At 49.6% G+C, this 11200-nt stretch overlaps 1 protein-coding gene across 5 annotated transcripts in view; it reads right to left on the bottom strand.

Moving 5' to 3' along the window:
* Positions 1-3535: 3535 nt before the first annotated feature.
* The window catches only part of Tm9sf4 (transmembrane 9 superfamily member 4), a 47577-nt gene continuing 39912 nt past the window's right edge, over positions 3536-11200 (bottom strand). For all 5 annotated transcript variants that reach the window (XM_052722574.1, XM_052722575.1, XM_052722571.1 and 2 more), the window contains 3 exons: positions 9732-9851; positions 8712-8801; positions 3536-5385 (listed from right to left, as the gene is read on the bottom strand). In XM_052722574.1, the coding sequence (XP_052578534.1) occupies positions 5236-5385; positions 8712-8801; positions 9732-9851 (360 nt within the window). In that variant the 3' untranslated portion in view covers positions 3536-5235. The remainder of the gene's footprint in view (positions 5386-8711; positions 8802-9731; positions 9852-11200) is intronic.

The raw sequence follows: 11200 nt of genomic DNA, 5'->3' as shown, positions 1-11200 counted from the left end.
TGTACCTGCTGGTTGTCAGGCATACTCTGGCTCCTGCCTAATTTAGGGCTTGGCAGCCTTGTGCCCCCAGTTCCTGGGCGGTGGCACTAAAGTGAAACATGGGCTTTACCTATTACATAGTTTGTGCCAGGCTTCCCTTGCACTGCTCAGCCACGTGCCCTGCCCTTGTGGAGCATGAGCCTTGCCCACAGAACTCTTGCTTCTAACATGTTTGTTTACCTACACATTTTTTTTTTTTTTTTTTTTTTTTTTTTGGTTTTTCGAGACAGGGTTTCTCTGTGTAGCTTTGCGCCTTTCCTGGAACTCACTTGGTAGTCCAGGCTGGCCTCGAACTCAGAGATCCGTCTGGCTCTGCTTCCTGAGTGCTGGGATTAAAGGCATGCGCCACCACCGCCTGGCCTGGCTGGAGTCTTCTTTGGAGGTTTACACTACCTAAGACTCTACTGCATTTTTTTCCCTATTTGTTTGCTTTTTAAAAAAATCAAGACAGGATTTCTCTGTGTAGCCCTGGCTGTCCTCAACTCACAAAGATCAGCCTGCCTCTGCTTCCTGGGTGCTGGGATTAAAGGAGTGCACCATCACCTCCTCCTCCTACAGCACACTGTTCAAACAACTGCTCCCCTGGGACTCTCGGGGACTTCTTCACTGCTGTCTCCCCTCACCTGGAATAAATCAGGCCGTTCTACATGGAGGGGTTTTCAGGTGGGCAAAGGGAAACTAGACCACCTCGGCCAGAGGACTGCAGACAGGCACTTCAGGGCTTAAATCTCTTCAGGGACAGGAACTCTCCAGGCAGCCTGGGAACTGGAGGGATAAATGCCCATGGGCCCATTCCCAGCCCCTCCTGCAGAGATGGCTGTGAGCTTACAGGCTTCCAAGCATGAGGAAAGAGGCCAGAGTGAGCAGCGGCTTCTGCTCCAGTATGGAGAAGAGACCGAGCCCAGGTTTTCTCACCTCATCTCAGGTGTCTACCCTGTTCTTTTGGCCTAGAAATAAAACTCTGGACAAGTTACTTTCAATCTGGGAAAAACCTGCCCCTAAACTATGGCAATTGCTCATAATCAGCAACTGCCTTGATTATAGCCCAAAGGACTTTGATATTTTCCTTCAAGGATACTATTTCAGCACAAAAATTCAAGGAAGTACCATGTCAGCTTGCCCCTTGCTCAGCAATAGAACTATTGATTAGAGTCTGAATGTGGACTTCCCACCCATGGCCCCACTAGAACTGAAGTGTGGGGTGATGGTGCAGAGCCGTGGGGCATAGGAGCCTTGTGGTATGGTGGGGTGCTATGGGGAGTGGGAGCCATGGAGCAGCAGTGGGAAGCTATGGGGTATGGGAGCCTTGGGGTTTGGTGGGGTGCTATGGAGTGTGTGAGCTATGGGGTGGTAGTGGGAAGCTACAGGGCGTGGGAGCCTTGGGGTGGTGACGATGAGCTGTGGGGTGTGGGAGCTTTGGGGAGGTGGTGGTGAGCTGTGGGGTGTGTATGGAACCTTGGGGTAGTAGTGTAAGATGTGGGGTGGTGGTGAGCTGTGGGGTGTGTATGGGAGCCTTGGGGTAGTAGTGTAAGATGTGGGGTGGTGGTGAGCTGTGGGGTGTGTATGGGAGCCATGGGGTAGTAGTGTAAGATGTGGGGTGGTGGTGAGCTGTGGGGTGTGTATGGAACCTTGGGGTAGTAGTGTAAGATGTGGGGTGGTGGTGAGCTGTGGTTCAATGGGCACAGCTGGGAGGCCCTTCCTGCCCTCCATCATCCTCTACTATATGTCTTTGGGTGTCTTTTCACAGCCCTCAGCCAATTTTCTACCCCAACAGAGAACTGGGAATTCCTTAGTGGGAAGACAGTGTCTCCAGTAGAAGAGCAGCGTTTCTCAACCTGTGGATCATGACCCCTTAGGGGTCAAATGACCTTTTCACAGGAGTCACCTAAGACTATTGGAAAACACAGATATTTACATTGCAATTCATAACAGTAGCAAAATTATAGATACAGAGTAGCAACACAAATCATTTTCTGGTTGGGGGTCACCACAACATGAGGAACTGTGTTAAAGGGTTAGTCACAGCATTAGGAAGGTTGGGAAGCACTGATTTAGAGGGTCCCTTCTCTATATGCACCTCCAACCCTCCAAGAGACTGACTCAGCAGCAATGCTTTTGGAGGCATCTAACAGGTCTAATTGATTCACACAGTAGGCTTTTTCCTACATGAGTCTGCTTAGGTAAGACAGGCTTGGGGTTATTTATCAGCTCACTGATGTCTTCAAGGACGGGGACCTTGTCCTATCTGCCACCCTTCATGCTGGTTTCGCTCTTAGATTGGGGCCAAGGCAGTAGCTCCAAGGGTCACACTGGGATATATCGGGAACTACCCAGATTCTGTTCCAAAGGGAGATAGCCCTTTCCAGGGGCCTCGGTGCTTTCCTGTAGCTTGCTGGCTAGAACTGGGTCCCACTCTGGAGTCTGTTATAACAGAGGGGAGAGGGCACTGCAAGTTGCTCAAAGTAAGCATAGGGGAGGTGGCTATAATCTAGTCCTTCCTGGGACCCTTCAGGGAGTACTTGCAGTGTCGTGGCCCTCAGGGCTACAGGGTATTGATTTCTAAAACATTCCTTAAATCGTCACTAATCTCTACCAAACTAAGCAAGCAAGTAGTGTTTTTTTTTTTTCCCTCAAGGTGGTCTTGACCTCCATGTGTGTCATGGTGTTCTCTCTCCCTCACACACACTTAATAAATACACATTTAAAAAGCTACAATGGCAGTGCAGGAGTCACAGTGACCTCAGAGACAGAGGACATGTTGGGGCTCTGGTGTCTCTGCTGGCTATGGTTCATGGCATCAGCACAGCCAGCCAGGAAGCTGACTTGGCAGTGGCTGACTATCCTGTGCAGTGCCTGGCACCTCCAAGACTGTGCTCAACAGTTCGGGAAATCTAGCAGTAAGAGAAGATCTGAGAAGCCTTCCCACTGGAGGATGCCCTGGAGGATCATCTAGGTTAGGCCAGGCAGGAAGACCCACTCTGTGTGTAGCATCACCTCACGGGCTTTGGTGCTGCACTGAACTGAGGAGGGGAAAGGGAGTGGAGTACCGGTGCTCACAGCCGTTTCCTGACTGTGATGAGGTGTGACCGGCCACCTCAAGTTCCTGCTGCCAGGACTTGGCCTCAATGGGATATACCCCCTCTAACTGTAAATCAGAATAAAGCCAGCTCTGCCTCCCAAGTTCTGGGATGCTTGAGCCTAAATTTCTATTGCTTTGAAAGCATCCTACCTGACACAGTGAAGCAAGTTGGGAATTTCAAACCAGGTTTCAACACTATCGGAGTCCATACTTGTTTGCCACTTCCCACTTATTCAGAGGGGCAAATGCCTGCAATTCCACATGGAGGGGCTGAACAGAAGAGGCTGGCTAGCAGCAGGCACAAACAGCCTGATCCTAGACAACCTGGACGGGAGACTGAACTTCAAAAGCAGCTACTCAATCCATTAGGTGAAATGGTCATACTTCAAACCCCACACTCTTGCATGAGTCAAGATGTAACAGGACAATGGCATTTTTATTTACAATTGGACCAGAAAAAGGCATACAGGCATTTTTTTAATTAAAAATAATGATGATGATTTAAAAAGTCAGAAAAATTGACAATGTTTGAAACCCACCCCCCAAATGAGAACCTTAGGGGGAAAATGCAAGATTTGAACGAACAAGTAACTCCCAATCACTTTCTACTTTTTGGGTTCCCTTTTCTCCAGCCTGATTCGTGGTGGATGCCGCTTGGTGCTGTGGAGTCACTGTGAGGCAAGATTGAGAGGTTCACTGATTTGACTGATGATGGTGGCATCAAAACGATGACCAAAGTGAAGGGCAGGGTGTGTTCCTAGCATAAGCAGCATCCTGAGCTTTGTCTCCCAGCAGGGTCCCAAAGGACTGGAGCAAGGGCAAGTGGCTGTTACTGACCCTACACCCAGGGTGGGTTCGGTCTCTTCTATGACTTGCACAGGGTTCATAGGGGCTGGGGTGGGGTGGAGGAGCTAGGCCAGGTATGTGAGCCTCCCTCCAACTTGGGGAGACTGGCTTCTTGCCTATTCCTAGAAACTGGGAAAGGAGCAATCCAACTTACCTTCCATTTTCCTTCTCAGAGAATTTTCTGGGTATCCCCAAAAGAACTTGCATGGGAGGAAGAGGGGATGGGTCTGGCTAAAAGAACTGAGTAAAATGCTGACTGAGGCCAGGGGCCATGAGGAGAGAGCGTCTCTCCCTGGCCACCTCAAGGAAGAGATCTGAGGACTCCAGACCTGAAAGTGAGGGAAGAGGAGGTCCACCATCACCCTTTAGAAAGAGTGGTGCCCCCTAAGGAAAGGACTGGGGAACAATCTTGAGGGGCGAGCACCCTAGTGGCCTTAGCCACCTCTTCCCAGACACACACATGGGTGCTTGGCTCTAGGAACACTTGGCCCTGACCCAGGGCTTCTTGGCACGAGAACAGTTCACTGCAGGTCTCATCTCTTCCTCGGTGGCCAGCAAACTCTGGCTGCTTTGATGAGGGAAATCCTGCTGTCCTAGGGAACCAGGACATGTCCTTGTAGTAACCAAGGCCGGGGCTTGCTCCCGGTCAAAACGATGACCAAAGGCCTGGCTGGAAGCCCTGTTTCGGGCGGCAGAGGGCAGGCTGGGGAAGAGAATGGGGGAGGGGCCGGCAGGGGTTGGCTGGCACTGAGGCTACTGTCCGGGCTGGAGCTGTGCTGTGTCGTGGCATCAGTGGAAAGGATGGCAATGAGAGGCCTGGAGCCCTCACTGCAGCCCCTGGTGATCCCTCTTCCAGTTAGTGGTGGAGGAGCCAAGAGCTCTGAAGAGCTGATGGGGACAGTGACTAAAACCCCACATTTATCCATCCTGGATCTGTTTAAAAAAAAAAAAAAAAAAAAAAACCCAAAAAACCCAAACCAAAAAAAAACAACCCCTGAATTAACAGGTCAAAAGACTCCTGCTGAAGGCGACTCTCAGCTGAGGAAAACCCACAGGAAAACGTATCCTACAGACTGGAATAAGATGAAGGAAATGCAAAGGAATCAATCTACAGGCCCTCCTGCCCCCCATGCAGCCTGGGGATCTAGGAACACTGTGCCAGGAGTTACATTCCAAATGAGCAGGAGTTATTTTATTTGTGTGCCTGCAGTTCCCCACGCAGGGTGGCTTCCTGTCCGAGGATGGAGTGGGCCTAGCGTTGGTCCACCCACTCAGTCTATCTTCACAGCAGCATAGATCTTGCGGACAAACATGTAGGCTGCATAGAAGCCGATGGTCCCTGTGAGCAGCCAGAAGGACAGGACCATGAGGGCGGTGTAGCCGAAGTAGAGGAGAGAAGGGATGAACTCGACAATGTCCAGCTGGGGTGGTGATGGCAGAGAAAAGAGGGATGGATGTTTAATGCCAGGCAGCTATGAGCTATGACAAACTGTGACACCCACCCTGTGCTCACTAGTTTCATGTCAACGTGACACAAGCTATAGTCATCTGAAAGGGGGAACCTTAATTGAGAAAATGCCTCCATAAGACCCATGGCCTCTGCATCAGCTCCTGCCTCTGGGTTCCCGCCCTGTTTGAGCTCCTATCCTGACTTCCTTCAGTGAGGGGACGATGATGTGGAAGTGTAAGCCAAATAAACCCTTTTCTTCGCAAGATGCTTTTGGTCATGGTGTTTCCCGCAGCAGTAGATAAATAACTAAGACATACACCAACATCCCCTTCCCCGAATTTTATGAAACTGACACTTGGCAAGGTAAAAAGGCTCACAGTAAAGACTAACTTCCAACTGTACTAAGGCTAGAGTACTGCCTTGGACCTCGTGACCTTGGGGGTCAGGGGAAGAACTCTATAGGTAGGAACGGACACAGCTGCCCCACTTCCTGGTCCACTGTCCCAAAGCAGTACCATAATATTCCTGGACAGCTGGAGCAACATCAGAGTCTAGAGTGGGGAGGTGTGTAGAGGTTCTCACTTCCTCCAGGTTAAGGACTACGGAGCCATCATCAGTCTGCCTCAGTCTACACTCCCGTGACCCTAAGAATGCTTGGCGTATCTCAAATAGCTCACAATGCTTTTTATCTTGGAGTACATTGGTTTCTTTTGTGACTAAGGTAGAGGTTAAAGGGATTGGTGGTGTGACGTCTGCTGGTAGAAGAGAATACAGCCCATCTGGAACCTTAGTATGTGCCCAGTGCACCAGGCCCTGAAGGGGTCTGTTCTAGGGCTCATGGGCAGATACACAGCCACAAAATGTGACAAGCCCAGAAGAAAACAATAAAGAAAAATAAAATCAGAGAAATAAAATAATATAGGTCCCTGAGATCTTCTAAGCCTAAAGGGCGAAGGCCATATTTATAGGCTCCCCTCAAAAGTCCCTGCCATCTCTTGTGTGTTTGTGTGTGTGTGTGTGTGTGTGTGTGTGTGTGTGTGTGTGTGTGTGTGCGCGCGCGCGTGTGCATGCGCGCCTACCTGCAGATGGGGTGAAGGAGGTAGGAGGAGAAGGGAGCAGGACAATGGGCAAACCAGGAAGGGAATGAGCAAGAAGAAAGGGCTGACAGGGTCCCAAGTTGAGACCTAACAACTTCCTAAACTGTGCAGCAACATCAGCCCAAGGATTCTTTTTGTGTGAGTCAGTTTCAATTAGCTTTCGGTTACCTGACAGGCACAAAGGTCTGGACTTAAACAGGCTATTGAGATGGGAAGAGTCTAGGAATAAGGTCAGGATACAAGGCACACAGGGACAGGCTGAGGTGTGAAACCGAGCCCATCACAATGACAGGGGCTATCCAGTCAGAGAATGGGAGTGTCTGGAGGAAGAGCTTCTGTTACTGGAGGGCTTCCGCAGGGTCAGCACACCTTGTCTGAAGGGCCAGAGAGTGTTTTTATTCCTTCCTCAGTTTTCTAGTTAATGTGCTTTACAACCACTCAACTGTCACTGTGGTGTGAGAGCAGCCAGAAGACACGTGACCGAATGTACATGGCTGTGTTCCAATAAAATGTTCTCCCAAGAGCAGACCACTGGCCTGTGAGCTAGTCTGTTGACCTCTGAGGCAGATGTGAGTCTCTGTTGAGACTGCAGAAGCAGCACCGAGGAGCACTGCATTAGCTGATCTGGGAAGCCCTCTCCACGACCTGTATTCTGGGGAAACTTGGCCATTCCGAGCTCACCCACTGGACCTGCAGCTCTTACTTTGCAAATACGACCTGGCTGCAGGCAGAGGACTGTTTGCCCTGGGCTCTAGAGACCCCAAGTAAAGCATGCAAAATCAAACCTTCAGTGTTGGAGGTGAGGTACTCACCAAATCCTCCCTAAACTCCTCTAACTGGCCCATCCGGTTTGCCCTAGTTGCTAAGCCAGACTCCTGTTGATTACCAGCCCACGCTTAACCTCTGTGAACTCATACAGCAAGCAGGCCTCCAAGACACAAGCTAGTGCCGCTTCATTCTCTCTTCACCAGGCAGAGGCCAAGAGTACTTGAGTGAAGAGAAGGAGGCCCCAGACACACGAGGGCTGATGTGGTTTCTAATGGGTGTGTAAACAGTCTACCTTGGTCTTTCTGTGTATGTATTTGTGTGTGCACATGGGTGTGAGGCCAGAAGTCAACACTGGGCGTGTTCCTCAGTCACTTTCCACTTTACTTCTCAGACAGGGCCTCTCAAAACCTGGAACTCACCAGACTGGGTTGGCTGCCCACAAGCTCCAGGCAACTGTCTCCACTTCCTCAGCACTGTGTCTACAGGTGCATGCTGCTGTTCTCAGTCTTTTATGTGGGTTCTGGGGTCTCAAACTCAGGTCTTCACGCTCACACAGAAACACCTTATGGACCGAGTCATTTCCCCAGACTGGCTTTTATCTCTATTCACTTCTTTCAACTGCTTTTACTTTCACGTCGTTGTCCTTTTCCCCTGTGTCTTGAGGTCAACACTGTATTATCAGCACTGCAGGTAACTCTCTGCCTTTGAGGTGTAGAGAGTGGTGGAAGCCCGGAGTGAGTGAAGTCCTGAGTGAATGTGCATGTTGACATGGGCACAGCCATGTCAAGGACTCCAACGCTGGGCTCAAGAGGAATGGCAAAGCTTTCCTCATGAGTCTGAGTGTTTCCGAATGCTTAATCAGTGTGTGCAAAGACTAGCAACTGCATGCAGCCTCCTCCTCCAACCTTAGACTGCTTGCCCACACAGACCTCCTACCAAGACTAGCCAACCCGTCCCCTGTGCTGCAGCTGTAATCAATGCACCGAGATCCGGTTGACAGTGGCAGTAGACCCCACCTGTTCCTGGCTTTCCAGTACTTGTGTCTGTCCTTTCTTCATTCCCTCACTGCCCTAGCCAGGGTTCCAGGACTCAAGCCACATGGGTCACAGCAGAAATGGTCTTGCTACACACATACCTCAGGCTGCCACGTATGAACTTCCACCCCTCTAGACTCAGCCTCTCAGTGCTAAGATTACAAGCTGTATTGCCTTTATGTTCCAAGTATCTCACGGTTTCTGCACACAGCACTCTCACTGTTGTCCAGACTGAAGGCTTGTTTCCCAAACACACCAGACAGCTCTAAATGGCTCTGGTCATTTCCACTTTGGGTATGAAGGCACAATCCAGACCCTTGGCTTCCTTTCAACAGCCTCCTCCCCCACGACCATCCTGCCCCAGAGAAGGTTAAGGGGGATCTTAAGGAGGGTGGTACCTTGTTAACAAAATAAAAGATGGCATAGACCAGGACGTAGAATGCAGACCCCCCTGAGACGAGGAAATTCCTCCACCACCAGCGGTAATCCTAAGGAGCAAAGAGAGGAAGAGTCACCACCGTAGGCTCCAGGGTATCTTCCCACAAATCTCATGGTCAACAGAGGGGCTCAAGACTCTGGGTAAGAAGAGTCACATTTGGCAGGGTGGTGGTGGCTCACACTTTTTTTTTTTTTTTTGGTTTTTCGAGACAGGGTTTCTCTGTGTAGCTTTGCACCTTTCCTGGATCTCGTGCTGTAGACCAGGCTGGCCTTGAACTCACAGAGATCCGCCTGGCTCTGCCTCCCGAGTGCTGGGATTAAAGGCGTGTGCCACCACCGCCTGGCGGTGGCTCACACTTTTAATCCCAGTACTTAGGAGGCAGAGGCAGGTGAATCTTCTGAGTTCAAGGCCAGCCTGGTCTACAGAGTGAGTTCCAGGACAGCCAGGGCTACACAGAGAAACCCTGTCTCAGAAAAAGAAAAAAGTCACATTTGGAAGCTTGATTATGATGAAGTCCCATATCTGGATTAATTTCTAAAAACCACAGAATTACAAACTAAAATGGGTAAATTTTACTGCTTATAAATCATATCTTAACTTTTTAAAAGATCAATAGAAAAAAAAAAACAATAACAAGTAACTTTGCTTGAGCAAATGTTTCTCATGGGTAAGGGTCAGTCAGTCAGTAGTGGTGACCCCCACACTAGTCTCTTAGTGGAAGACCTGGCTTTCAGTCCAGGCTGGTAGTTGGTCTGGGCTGGCCTACCCTTCTGCACACAGGGGAGACAGGCCAACAATCTGCACCTGACTGCAAAGGATGTGGTGCCAACAAATCACAGCCGAGCAAAGAGGTGGGCATCATGAATTCCAGTGTAGAGGAAAATGGTTTGGGCAGGGGAGCAAGACAGCCCGAAGAGGTACTCACATCAGTGTTGGATCTGTCCCATCCCACCCCCGCCTACTGGTCTACCCCCCTCACCTCTGCACACAGCTGGAAGTACACCATGACAATGCTGATCTGTGAGCAGGACACCACCAGGATGATGAAGACGAGAAACAGGAAGCCGAAGAGGTAATAGAACTGGTTCTCCCAGATTGCCTGTGGGCACAGAGATGGCCTCAATGGCCTGTGCTCAGCAGCCACTTCCCCAGAACACCTCCACCAGGGCTCCTCTAGGGAGGGCTGGTGGCACAGGTGACTAATGTTTGGGTGGACTCCAGACTAACCCTGATGGCATGTAAGATAATCACTACCCCAATCAAAATTATACAGCACTGCTACCACTGAGGCGCAGTTCACCCCACACCAGGTGCATGCTTTATCACCACACACAGACCTGTGTAACCTTGGCCTTCTTTGAAAAAAAAAAAAAAAAACAAAACAAAACTTTTTATTGAAAAAAATTTTTTCATACAATATATTTTGATGTTTTCCTTCTCTCTCAATTCCTCTTGGATGCTCCCCACCTAATTTTATGTTCTTTGTGTCTCTCTTTAAAAACAGCTGGGCAGTGGTGGAACATGCTTTTAATCCCAGCCCTCAGGAGGCAGAGGCAGGTGGATCTCTGAGTTCAAGGCCAGCCTGGTCTACAAAGAGAGTTTCAGGACAGCCAGGGATACACAGAGAAACCCTGTCTTGAAAAACCAAATCAAACAAAAACAAAACAACCCCCCCAACCCAACAAAAAGACAAAACAAAACATCAACAACAATAACCAAAACCAACCAACCAACCAACAAAAAAACAAGAAACACCCCCAACCCCTGCAATGAAAATCAAAATAAACCAATTAAAGGGGGAAAAAAAAGCCCAAATAAAATAAAGTAAAATGAGTCAAAGATTCTATAAAAATAGCACTGAGTTTGTTCTGTGTTGGTCAACTACTCCTAACCTTGGCTTTTCTTCTTTTTTTTTTAAGACAGGGTTTCTCTGTGTAGACCAAGCTGACCAGAGATCTGCCTGCCTCTGCCTCCCAAACGCTGGGATTAAAGGTGTGTGCCACCATACCTGGTCCTTGCCTTTCTTTAAAAAAAACAAAAACAAAAACACAGTTTAAACATTATTCCGTAGGTATGAATGTTTTGCCTGTATGTTTCTATGTTTGCTTGTACGTGCACGCTGGTGCCCAGAGGCCAGGAGAGAGCATTGTATCCCCTGAAACTAGAATTCTAGATGGTTGTGTACCACTGTGTGGATGCTGGGAATCAAGTTCTCTGGAAGAGCGGCCGGTGAGGAACTTAACCGCTGAGCCACCTCTGCAGCCCCAGCTTGGCCTTTTATAGCTGAGGAAGTCAAAGCTCTGGTGACTGGTTGAGGGTCCCAAGACACCAGGAGAGCCCATGGAACCTACTCTGGGGACAGAGCCGCAAACAGCTGCTCTGTCCATCCTAGGTAGGGAAGGGAAGGACTACTCGTGTGGGGCAGCGGAGACCTACAGAGCACTGACA

The sequence above is a fragment of the Peromyscus californicus genome, unplaced genomic scaffold (genome assembly GCF_007827085.1).
Source record: "Peromyscus californicus insignis strain IS unplaced genomic scaffold, ASM782708v3 Scaffold_7__1_contigs__length_154581171, whole genome shotgun sequence".
Lineage (NCBI taxonomy): Eukaryota > Metazoa > Chordata > Mammalia > Rodentia > Cricetidae > Peromyscus > Peromyscus californicus.
This window is presented reverse-complemented; position numbering and strand designations above follow the sequence as displayed.